Source organism: Peromyscus californicus, unplaced genomic scaffold, assembly GCF_007827085.1.
Source record: "Peromyscus californicus insignis strain IS unplaced genomic scaffold, ASM782708v3 Scaffold_17__1_contigs__length_78620276, whole genome shotgun sequence".
Lineage (NCBI taxonomy): Eukaryota > Metazoa > Chordata > Mammalia > Rodentia > Cricetidae > Peromyscus > Peromyscus californicus.
In genome coordinates this window covers 59873716-59887205 of record NW_026294469.1, presented here as the reverse complement: position 1 = coordinate 59887205, position 13490 = coordinate 59873716, and the positions used below count along the sequence as shown (strand labels likewise).

At 37.6% G+C, this 13490-nt stretch overlaps 1 protein-coding gene across 2 annotated transcripts in view; it reads left to right on the top strand.

Annotated features, from left to right (window-relative positions):
• Dcc (DCC netrin 1 receptor) overlaps positions 1-10239 on the top strand; it is a 1164132-nt gene extending 1153893 nt beyond the window's left edge. For both annotated transcript variants that reach the window (XM_052742483.1, XM_052742484.1), the window contains exons 28-29: positions 657-799; positions 4919-10239. In XM_052742483.1, coding sequence (XP_052598443.1) covers positions 657-799; positions 4919-5008 — 233 coding nt within the window. In that variant the 3' untranslated portion in view covers positions 5009-10239. The remainder of the gene's footprint in view (positions 1-656; positions 800-4918) is intronic.
• Positions 10240-13490: the final 3251 nt, after the last annotated feature.

Genomic DNA, 13490 nt, shown 5'->3' with positions numbered 1-13490 from the left:
GCAAAGCTACACAGAGAAACCCTGTCTCGAAAAACCAAAAAAAATAAAAAAATAAATAAAAACTGTCATTCGACAGACTTAATAATTTCTTGCATGTTTTTGATGAATATTAAAATATATTCTGTTGACAATTTATTTTGGTCTGGAAAAAATACTTCATTTTTGTTCAATAGATAATAATACAATTCTCTCAGGTTAGTCATACAAGACTTTCTTTTACTAAAATATCTGGTATTTCCTTACAGACCAAACAGCCATTTCTTCTAAGCTCACACATCCTTATCTCTTACATAATTTAGAGCTTATTTAGGAGTTATTGTACAGTTCTTAATAACCTGAACCAGAGCCTGGCAGATAATGAGCTCACCTGATAATCTGTAGATTGTAATGAGAAGTCTGGAACTCCCTGCCTGATTTGGAATCCACTTAAAATTAGTTATGACTCGTAGCACTTCATCCGACAAGGCCTTCTCACACTCTGTCTTCCATTCAGGGGAAATAAAATGAGCCTGCTCTGCTTGTCAGGATCCATCACTACACACAGAATGAGGCACATGCTCAAGTCAAGGCCAGCCTGCTGGATTTGGTTGATATGACAGACATTATTCCTTGGTGTTCTATACAATACTTACATCACCCTGTGTTTTCTCTTCCAGGACCTACTCTTCCCAAGACTCACGTTAAAACAGCCTCTCTTGGGCTGGCTGGAAAGGCAAGGTCCCCTTTGCTTCCCGTGTCTGTGCCAACAGCCCCCGAAGTGTCTGAAGAGAGTCACAAGCCAACAGAGGATCCAGCCAGTGTAAGAGCCAATGTTTAGAGTCATGCTGTACCGTGATCTAAAGCACTCATCGTCATATCAGGCCATCGTCGTCCCACCTTGCCTACACTTGAAAGTGATGCGAAAAACATTACGGGGCGGGGGGGGGGGGGGATATATATCAGGGACTCAGTTAAATTAAAGATGTATTTATACTTAAGGGCAACCTTAGATACAAGAAGATTGACTAGTCTATGAGTTCATATAATCACATACAAACATGTTTTCATACATGTGTGTATATCCATAAATGTCTGTGCATGTAAGAACCTACACACACACACAGACACACACACACACACACACACACACACAGACACACACACACAGACACAGACACACACACACACACACAGACACACACACACACACACACACACACACACACACACCCTGTGACTACTATAAAATATCTTGAAATCCTGGAAACAAAACTATGTGCTCATCATTGAACTGATATTTAACTGGAAGCTATATTCTAAGGAATTTTCTGAAGTTATCATTGTTTCTAAATCCATAACACAGCAAAAAATATAGAAATGAGATGAAAATGCAAAGTGAATAAATGAATGTGGTTATTCGAGAGAAGAAAATTAGCAGAGAAGGGGAATACTAGGAGCAGAAATATTCAAGCATGAAGGAAGCTGGACAACAGAAACCAAGGAGCACTGAAAGACTTAACCAAATAGAAGGCTGCCTAAAAACACTCTATAGAAATCTCCAATCTTCCAAACCAAGATAAAAAAATAAGTAGGAGAGGATAATGAAGTCACATGAAGTGGGTCAGTTCTCTAGGTGTTGAGCGTGGCCATGGGGATTGGAAGATTGAGGAGTGGAGAAGGAAAAGTGAGGGCTAGCCAAAAGGAAGGTTAGATGAAGAGACGTTTTGTAAATATGCTAGTTTGAAAGCTAATAAAAAACACAGAAAATAAAAAGGGAAGTTTCATTAGTTAAAGAACAGAAATTTTCTGTTCTAAGGAGAGAAGTCAAATATGAATAAATGAGAAAACTCAAGGGAAAAATCAATGGTAAAGGGGAAACAGAAATTTTGAGAGGAAAACAAATAATTTTTCTATCAAAACTGCACTATGATAGAGATTAGAAGGAGACTGCCTCAAGGCAGCTGTTTGGAATGTTAGTGTAACTTCTGAACAGTTTTCAAGAGGAAACAGTTCAAAGAAATTTATAGAATTAACGTATCAGATAACTTGACTACCAGGAAATGGAAAGGGGAAAACATGAAAAAAAAAAAAAAGATTAGATTTCTATCTCACTAAATATTTTTTTAAGCACAGACTGTGAAAAGAAAATTTTCCACTGTCAACTAGTTTCTGTTACTTCATACACAAACTGAGACTTACACCAAGTGTGCAAATATTACCGTGATAAATCTTCCATGATATCCAAATATGAAAGGAGCGAGTCCAATCAGTCCCTGATAAGTCAGGCAGCTCTCAATTTCCTAGGATAAATTACGTTCATCAGAAATTGGATTGTCAAAATGAAAAGATTATTTCATTTGAATAACAAATAATATATTTTCATGAATCAAAAATTTTAAACACTTTGAACCATAAAGCAATGTAACCACATAACAACCAAGGAAATCAGTAATGTGTGTTTTTTTCTGAATGTGTGGCAGAAGGACATTATCTGCTTTATATACCTATAAGATTACAAATGAAGGCCCCTACTGCCCTCTCTTCAGAATACAACTATCTATTTCAATATATGTCTAGTCACGTGATTTATGGTCATTTGCCAAGTTAGGTCAAAATACTAAATTTACCAAGTGTTTCTTATATTATAATTTCTAACTCTGGTGTCAAATGGCCTGTTTTATCCTTAAGGGTGATTGAAAATAGTGAAAGCAAAGGACATAGTATTAAAAACCATAAGAAATAAATGAAAAGAAAAGCAGAAATGGGGCAAATGTAGATCAATATCTTCCTATAAAATAATAATCTGACCCTCTGAATAATTTTAAATATTCTAGGAGCCATATTAAAAGCATAAAAAAAGATAAACTGTAATTTAATGCTGTCTTGTGTTTAATCCAATATTTTCCAAGTATTATATTACTACTTGATAAATATTAAACAACTGTCAATAAAGTATTTTTCATTTTATTTTTACATTATGCATTCAGAATTAGATATGTGTCTTATATGTGAAATACATTTGAATTTGGACTAACTGTATTCAAGAATCCAATAACTAAATTCAGATAAATAACCCAGCAACCAAAAGAGCATATTTGAAAATGGTTGACCAAGAACCAGGTGTGCTGTCACACATCTTTAATCCCAGCTCTAAAAAGTCAGAGGCAGATGGAACTCTGTTAGTTTGAGGCCAACCTGGCCTGCATAGAGAGTTCCAGACCATCCTGGAGTACATAGTGAAACCCTATCTCAAAAAAAACCAAAAAAAAAAAACAAAAAAAAACCAAAAACAAAAAAGGAAACAGAAAAAGAAAAAAAAAGGAAGGAAGAAAGGGAGGAAGGGAACGAGGGAGCAAGGGAGGGGGAAGAAGAAAATAAAAATGATAGAAAGAAAGAGAGAGGGGGAGGGAAGGAGGGAGGGATAAAGGAAAGAAGGAAGGAAGGAAGGAAGGAAGGAAGGAAGGAAGGAAGGAAGGAAGGAAGAAAGGGAGTTGGAGAATTATTGATCAAGTAATCATCTCACTGCAACTTCATTCTTTTTATATAAAACAGTGTGTTGAAACAACAGGCTACTTTTCAATCCCTAGTCAGCTTTGAATAGTATATGGCCACACTAGGCATTAGTGTATTCATATTCCTAAAAGAAGATCATGGGTTAATACCATGTGCCCATTTGTCTGGAACATTCTTCCATGGATGACAAGGTTTTGTGAGGATCTTGTAACGCAAATTCTTCTGATGGTCTCTGGGGATGATGGACACTGGCTTAGCAGGATTAGAAGGACTCTCTGACCGTGGTAATAAGGAATGCTTCTTGGTTACATGGAGTACAAATAATGATTCAAATCATTGTTTCAATCATATAACTGATTGAAAGGGACAGTTGAGAATAATTCAGAATATTTCATCTATATTCATTTTTAAAAAATTACATTTAAGAAAGGAGAAAATGGGAGAGAGTTGCTATTTACTGACTGCTTGCCAGCAGGCAGCCCTTAACTGTTGGACATATTCACTGAGGCAAGCTTGCTAGTCCCATTTTACAGTTAAAAAGACTGACTAAAAACAGCAAGTATATAAATATTTAAACCATCTCCTTATTAAATCAAAAGTTCTACGGCCAGTAGCTGAGGATATTGGATAAGTAGAAATCCTGGAACCAGCAAATAACCTCATACAAGTCTCTCACAGTGAATGAAAGGCAATGGATTCACTAAGAGTTGTGCAGGTCAGACTCATAGTTTGTACAGCATTCATATCATGCTGCAAGAGTTCCTTCACACCTATGCAAAGCACTCTGGCTTTGTGCATAAACTTTGTTTCTACTCACAAGCAAAAGTCATGATCTACGCATTTCTCATCAGTCGGGAAACCTTCAAGTTGCCATGCAAATCTTACAGCCTATGCCATATTATAAAAAAATATAAAACTGGTGATGTTGATATTTGGATACCTATTTATAGATAACCTATCAAAATGAAAATGAACTAATGTGTTTAAAATGACTCACATGCCAGAAACTGTGACATGCAGGAAGTACATCACAGGATGCTCAGAATAAACTTTGAAAGAGACACCATTATCATTTTGTAGAAATGGAATACTATATATCAGAGAAATCTACTAACTTGTTCATTACCACAAAGCTATCAATTGGTAGAATATGATTTAAAATGGGATATTTCTAACTTTAAAGCCTTTTCTCTATTAAAGGTATAGAGTCCCAGAAAAGCAGTATTCAATCATTTGTTTGCTAGCTCATTTTTCTATCACAAGTTCATCCAGCTAAAAGAAACTCTGAGCACAATTCTGGCTATAGGTCCCTATGTCAAATTCAAGAATAATGAGTGGTCCAAGAAATGGCCAGATGATAAGTGGATCCTTCATGGAAGGAGCCTCCCAAGACACAGTACTAACTCTGTTCTCGTCCTCTTTTTAGGTATATGAACAGGATGACTTGAGTGAGCAAATGGCAAGCTTGGAAGGGCTAATGAAGCAACTTAATGCCATCACAGGTTCAGCTTTTTGACACATATTGCCGAAGCACTGAGATTTTCTGGGAACTTTACAGCATACCAATTATCCATAAACAGCACACCTGTGTCCATAAACTCTAACCAGTGTACAGGTCAACCATCAGGACCACTCAGTTAAGGAACATCTGATGCAGTTCAGAAGGAATCGGCATCCCATCCTACATGGACATCAGGAATTGGACAAGGATGGCCATGAGGTCCCTGAGCAAAAGCAAAGATGCATATTCACTGAAAAGTCAAGACTGAAGTTGCCGGCATAGTTCTGGGTCTTTGTCACTACAGTGACCATGGTGTCATCACTAATGCCTACATTTTCTTTCAGTGATACCTTTCCTTTTCTGTGTAGGTCCAGTCTTACAAAATACAAGTGCATTATTCCAGCCTGTACCATGCCATAGCAAATCAGAAAAAAAAAAAACCCTCACTCTTTTTATTTTCACCTTTTAAACTACAAAGCATCCATGGTAATTCCCTCACTCCATAGCACCAAAGGATTGGATGTTTTCCTGGCAGCAGAAAAAGTAAACAAGTGAACAAGCAAAAGGCAGCGAATGCTTGTTTATAGCTCACTCATTCATCTCACACAAGTGGCAAATATTAGTGAGTGGGTATACAATTTTTACCAATTTTAGCAAGTGTTTGTAAATCCATCCCTGATTAACGTTTATGTCTAGAGTATAGAAACTTAAAAATCCTCAACTGGTGGTATCCTGCCAACAACAGTACCTTTCTAGAAGGAGAGTACAATATGCAATCTTCTCAGACACATGGTGATTGTGTACTTAAGCTTGTCATATGATACTTTTCAACTTGAGTGGCTTCTGTGCCATTCCACACTGTGATGGCCTGTCTGAGTTTCACTAAGGCTTCTTCTTCAGGCATTAGGCCAGAAACATTCTACAATCCTCCCCCCATCATCCCTCTACTTCTCCTAAGGACAAGTAGCCTTAGGTAAAATGGCCAGCTCCATGCACTCTACATCCTGTGTCCCCAGTATCGTTCTGTGGAGATAGTAGACTTCCTGAGAGCAAGCTCAAAAGAAGGAAAAGGAGCATGAAAGACCATTTCCAAGAGCATCTTTTCCTGAGTGATGTAACTGCCGCCTATAGCATCTTCACTGAGCTGTGCAAGGCAACATTAATGGATGTTGACCACAGGCTCTGTTGGCAAGGCAACCTTTCATACCATGCCTAAGACAGTCCAGGAGGAGAGAGGGGTGAGTGCCATTTGACATCTGACACATCATAACTCCTGTAGGTATTTTTCAAAGCAGCATCTTAAACTGTGGACTAGAATCTTAAACTATTGCCATGTTATCTACAGCTTGAAACTAGCTGAAATTAAGAACATTCTGTGCATTCCCTTTTAGTTTATGAATTTTCAGCTGTATTTGGAGTTAATCCCTATTTATGCAGCCGAGTCGCCAAAAGGGAACTAGTTTGCATATTTATCAGTTAGGTGACTTGAAACCCAATGAGAGTTTCAGCTGAATTATTCCTTTCAGCTCTGCCTTTGATTTCAAGCTTGAGTAGGTCATAATTTTAAAAGAGCATGGCAAGGATAGGATCTTTACAACCTAATAGCTCCTTTTATTAGGTGGGTAATTATATATGAATCCCTGAATGAAATATTTTGAGCAAAATGGCACTGTAACAGAAATAATAATTCAGATTATTTTTTTACAGTTTTATGTCGGGAAGGAAATCTGATGTCAAAGAGAGGGCTTGTTCAAATGGTTCATTAGAAAGTCTGGTCCATTTGCAAAATGTTTCCTTCAACAAGAGTGCTTGTTCAATTTACTGAGATTTTTCTGGAAGTACTTTCGAAGAGCTCTGTGATGTTATTTAATGGGACAGAATGGTTCGATGTCGTGGGCACTTAGGTAGACAACTCTCAACTGACCTGAAATAAAGCATTTCTTAACACAGCATTGAATACTTGAAAAAAATAATCCATGATTATCAACTGGAAAATGTGCACATAACTTTCTCAAAATCCTAGAATATACTCCTCTTTCTAGATTCCACAAAGAGGAATCACTTTTTGGAAGCATTTGATACCCATGAGTGTCAACTCAAGTTTCAGTGTGGGGTGTGCTACAACCCTCAGATTTCAGGGAATGAGTTATAATGGAATATTGTTCTGTAAAATCTAGTTGGACAGTCAAGACAACTAGAATTTTCAGAAAATTCTAGGCCTTTCTGCTTAGTCAATAATTTCAGGAAATGTAATTTTTAAAAGTCATTAAAAGTATGTTATCCATTTTCAGTGGGAGCTATATCTGCCTCACGCCCTTGAAAATTTCAATAAATTAATATAATAATTTATTTAATCAGTTAGTAATTCTAATAAGTCATATTATCATACTCAGGAGACTGGTATCATTAACCTCGTGATTTTAATGTACAATTAGTTCAACATGGCTTCCTCAGAACTCTTGTTCCCAAATCCCTTCCAGTGATCACGTGTGTGCAAAATACTTGCCCAGGTTTCCAGGTGACATTTTAATTCCCTTGTCTCCGTTAACAAGAAAGACTGTATGGCTGGTATGAAGCAGTTTGGTTTGATTCCTTCTGAGTCAAGCTCACGGGATGCAAGACTCTTTAAACTTCTAAATCTCTTTGACTCCCATAAGGCAAAGCTGCACATGTAACCAGCATCTCTGCACCAGGAATCAATTCTCTGTGAAAAGGAAGAAAATCAAATTTGGCAGGACGACTTGGGTTTCCATACCCTATGCTGAAGTGCAAAGCGAGAGCCTGCTCTTGAAGAACTTTGCTATTTTTTTTTTCTATTTCATTTTGAGAAGAAAACTATTTTCATTCCTCCAGAAATTTCTGCATTTGTCTAAATTGACAAAAATGGAGATAGCTCAGAGTGTACACAGAACCATTTTTGTAACACTCTAGTCAAAAGTTAAGTATTTCTTAGTGATTTATATTCAATGGGAAACTGCTTATAGCTGTCTCCATGTAATAAACCCATAATCTTCTAGAATATTTAAACAATACAGCTTTAACTTTGGCTATTATTAAATACATGCTCAGTTGAACAACCCAGAAATAAAGAAGTCAAATTAATGATGTAACTCCTTTTGGAGATTGGATGTAATAATAGTTTGGGTTTCTTCAAAAATAAAGGCTGTTGAAAATAAGGATTGTGCTTCATGCTCTGCAAAGGTGGCCTTTATAAAAAGAAGAATAAAGACAGCATTTTAAAGCTAAAGCTTGCCATTCACTGGCTTTCCCAATAAACAACCTCTGCAGCACAGGTCATTCTGAGACCCTCCCCCAACCCCACCCTGCTCCTGGAGTTTGTGCTGTGAGATGATGTTGATTCTTTCCTCTTCCCTGGATCCTTCTCCAGACTTTGTTCAGATAAGAATCTTAAAGCTACCCACCAATGGAACACAGTGTCTCAGACATGGTAGGTGAACTGTGAGTCCAACCAAAGATTACTTAAAAGGCTGCCTGACATTTTACATAAAATTTTGTCTGAAGCCCATAGTTCTAGTGGTTTTGAAATGCTCATTTCCAGTCAGCGAGACAAAGGAAAATGGAAAAGCCCCAAGTCTTAGATGAATTTGAAGAAAATAAAAGTAATATGAACTTTGAAAAGTTGGAGAGCAGTAATACAGAGAATATGTATATATTCTCCCTTTCTTAGCTAGTTCTCTTTATGTAATCACAATCTATCCCCAAGGCCAAAATTTGGTATCATGGCCTGGGTATACCTACTTACCATGATTTGAAGACTACAGAGCCCAGGGCTCTAAGGATCTGCAACATCCACCACATGCTCAAATACAAACTCCCTTTTCCAAAGTCAAAGTTAAAGCAATGTTCTCCTCATAATCTGTATTTATCTAATGACTTTCAAAGATCATTTTAATATTATTCAGAAGAGCTTTGTACTTTAGTCCCCATTTTTAAAGTAGATTGGATACTTTGAAAAATCACAGATAGGTGTTTTGTGTGACACCCCATCTAACTGAAAGTACATGTCCTCATGCCTCAGTCTACCTAGTTAATCAAAAAACTGCTTCCAGAAAGATTTGATTTGCAAAAGAAATGCTCTGTTTCTTGTCAATGATGTTATATAGGAGACAATACTATGCCCATATCAGCAAATGAGTTTAACTTCTGATGTGGCCAACCCCTTCTGCCATTGGGTAGCTTTTCACAGGAAGACTTCCAGCAACACTCTGAAGGGCATTTTTCTCTTGCTCTCAGCTTTGTGCATTACCATCTTATGGTTTTGTTGTGGTGGTTCTTGTTGTTGATAGGAGAGCAACAGCAAAACTGTACAAGAAATCGTAAATACAGAGGCATGGGCCAAGGGATCTCACTGTGTGTTCGATGTGTATTTTCAGATGCAAGAAAGGAATGTTGGAGAGGAGGAAAAATGTGTTTTTTATTATTGTAGGGTAAACCTGACAATTCTGAACTTTGTGAATTGTCAGCTTGTTTGGGGGAAGGGTGGGTGGGTATGAGGGGTACTTTTTATAAGTAATATTTAATTTATTATTTAGAAGTGGCTTCTTTTTGGATAATTTATGATACAAAGGGAGATATGGTTGGGATCTAGGCATGGCTGTTAAAGCTGCAGTGTTTTGTATCTCAGAGGGACCACTTTAGAAATGGACTGTCCACTGCTGAGCATGAGGAAATGTCCAGGCCAGGCAAAGCCTTCACTGAAGTTCCACCATTACCACCCTCTCCCTTTCTAGGGCTTCAAAGAAGATAACACCAAACCTAAAATAACGCGGATAGCATCTCGCAGATCAATGCTATTCATTTTCTCAAAGGGCTTTGCAACTCAACTTGTTAGTGTGATAGTGATATGTTTATTTGGTAGAAATGGGTACACTACAGCTTTAACTAGCCTTAGTGGAAAAAAGAAACTCTTTGTTGTTACAAAACAGCTTTTTTTAATAAAAAGGTGTTTTGAGCCTACAAAGAGTTTCTTGGAATTGTCAGCCTCTAGCATTGTTAACCAAATTAGAGTAGTGATTGCAATATTTAAGTGTAAATGTTGTTCTATGAGAAAGGAAGCTTGCTTACGGTTTAAAAACGATGACTGTTTCTACACATGAACTTGTATACTACTACATGAGGAAAAGGGGGTTTTGTAATCACTGTAGAACAGTCTCATATTCATTTTTTATAGAAATGTTATTCCAATGGTGCATTTTTTGTTTAATAAATAAAGTTTTGATACAAAATTCTTTATTTACTTTATTCACAGTATGGGACTGTTCTCCCCCAGCACCCATCATCTGCTCTAGCTGGTCTGTTCCTATGCTCAGGGTACCTAAGATCTTTTAACATCTATGGTAGTACTTAGTTATATCTTATTACATCTTTGCACAATTTTTTTTTCTGCACACCCCCAGTTTGTGCTGAATCACAGCTGCTTATATCTACACTGTTTTATTGTAGCACTGTCCCAAGCTTCCAGAACGTGATTTATACTCCTGCACAGAAGAAATGGAAAAGTCAGATTCTACCTTACACATGGCAGCTAAATAGTTCAAATGGAAAAGTCAGATTCTACCTTACACATGGCAGCTAAATAGTTCAAACTCTTTCCTGGAGATCAGTGGTTCTCAACCTGTGGGTTGCAACCACACAGGGATGGCATATCAAATATTGACATTACCATTTATAACAGTAACAAAATTACAGTTATGAAGTAGCAATGAAAATAATTTTATGGTTGAGGGTCACCACAACATAAGGAACTGTATTAAAGGGTCACAGCATTAGGAAGGTTGAAAACCACTCCTCTAAATAGAGACACCTCTGAGAATTGATCAAACTCACCTCCAACCAGGACAAAAATTCTACTCCATAAACAAAGGCAAAAGAAGTCTCAAGTTACTCCCCTACAGGTTTATACTGCTGAGAATATGTCCATGTTTAGCTTTTCTCCCCATCCACACTGTTCTTGTTCCCTAATGTTTTCAACTTGGAGGCATTTGTGATAAAGCATCTTCAAATACATCTTCATGGCTGGTCTTGTTTTTGAAGAAGTCACCCAAGTTAAGATCATTCTAAATCAATGAAGTATATTTTCCATTGTCCTAATATTTCTTTTTCAGTCAAAAAAAAAAAGAACATGGGGATACAGGTATCTTTTATAATAGATAGTTATGAGTACCAAAAGGATCAGAGATTTTATTAGAGTTCTCTAGAGAAATAGAACTGATAGAAGTGTGTGTGTGTGTACACATATATGTATATGTATGTATTATTGGTTTTATTAGGTTAGCTTACACAAGAGGGCCTGGGCAGCCCAACAATAGGTTCTCACACTGGAGAGGCTGAGAGCATGATAGTTGCATGGTTCACTGGGATGAACATCACCACAGTCCCTGGCACTGAATTCCTGGAGTGCCTCTGGTCTTCAGTCCATGTTCATTCTAATATTGGGGGATGAACATGCAACCAAACAGTAGACCAACTTGCCAGTGAGAGTGAAGGGAAAAACACAAGAGGCAAGTGTGTCATTTGTTTCCAAGTCCCTTTATCTGGTCTGCCAGCAGAAGGTGCTGCCCACATTTAGGTAGGACTTCGAACTTCAAATAATCTGATCAAGAAAGCCCCCCAGTAGAGTGCTGAGTGACTTGTATTTTAGTTCATTGCAGATCCAGTCACATTGATAACCAAGGTTAGCCATCACAAGTCCACCCTTTGTCAACTTGACTTCCAATTACATATCCTTATATCATGCTTTATTTCCAGAAAAAAATGAATAGGTTCACAATTCTGCCTAACATGGCATCACTAATCCACATACATATGGCTATAAATGAATATATATATATATAATATGTATATATATTATGTATATGTATATATATCCATATATATAAATACAATATATATAAAAATCTATATTATCATAAAGTTAAATATGATAATATAGATTTAGAGTATTTAACCAATGATATGCTCTCAAATGATGCTACATCACATTGTAAAGAAATAAAGGAAAGAAAACGCAATTATCTACTTAATAAATGTGTATATGTGCACCAATATGTACTTAAAATAATAGGGTAGGACAGAAACATGCTTGGCAATTCTCATTTCTGAAACTAATCATGTGACTTAAGCTGGTATTTACCTTCCTCTACTACCCATTCTGTATTTTGCCCACTCTTAGCAAGAACCTCAGCAGGTCTTCCTTCATTCTTTCTGTGAAGATGTGACTGATATCTTCATTGCTGAAGATTGTAGGACATCTGTCCTGGCACAAATAAACATCAAGACTTCTGGGTCATCAGAGAATACAGTAATGAGAAGAGGAATCAATTTTTTCCTAGTGAGTCACGAGTCATAGTGAGTGGTACCATTCCCACTGCCAACCCTTGATTCTTGGACCTTGAGACATGGCTATAGGAGAAAGCACCATATAGTGGATGTTGATTCAAAACATATACAGCCTTCTGTATCTCCCCTGGCCCAGACTGTTGCTTTTTAAAGGACACTGTAACTGTATCCTTAAGTGGCCCTCCCATCATTCTGTGAAACTGGCTACTTCAGGGTGGTATGGACCATGATACCACCAGTGGATACCAGACCATGGGCCCACTGCTGCACTTTTTGGCTGTGAGTTCTTTGATCAGAAGTGTGTGGAATACCATGATCCAGGGTAGGGTGTTCTATAATTTATTGATAGTAGTTTAGGCAGAAGCATTATGTGCAGGAAATGAAATGTCATAACCAAAATAAGCATCAATTCCAATAAGGAAAAAGTGCCGCCCTTTCTGTAATAGGAGTGGCTCAATGTAGTCAACATAAGGGTCACTCACTTTCTGATTACCATCAATTGGTGCTTGGCATCTGCTGCTGACAGATATGGCACTCAAAAGCAGCCATATCGAGGTCAGTCTTGGTGAGTGAAAGTCTATGTAGTCAAATCCATGCATAACCCCTCCATCACTGCCACCATGGCCACTTTGTTCAATGGCCAACTGGACAAAGGTAAGAAGGGCTAGAGAAAGAGGTTGACTGCAGATTGGATCATCTTATTTGATTATTTAATCCTTCCTCTGCTTAAGTAACTTTTGAAAAGCATTCACATGGGGCATGTGTATTTTCATGTCCTTTACCCATTTGGAGATATGTGTCCACATATATTGTGGTGATATATTGTGTATCAAACAAAGCTTGCCTGAGGATCAGAGGGCAGAGCCAGACACTAGATTAAACATAGAGGCCAGGCTGGGGTGGCACACACCTTTAATTCTAGCACTTGGGAGTCAGATATCCATCTGTATCTCTGTGAGTTCAAAGCCACCCTGGATGACATGAGATTGATTCAGTCTAGGAGAGGAACAGAGCCAGACAATGGTTGCACACAGCTTTAATCCCAGCACTTGAAATCTCATGCCTTTGCTAGCAGTATTTGGGAAGCATACATGCTATTAATCCCAGCACTAGGAAGGAAGTGAAATGGCTGGGCAGA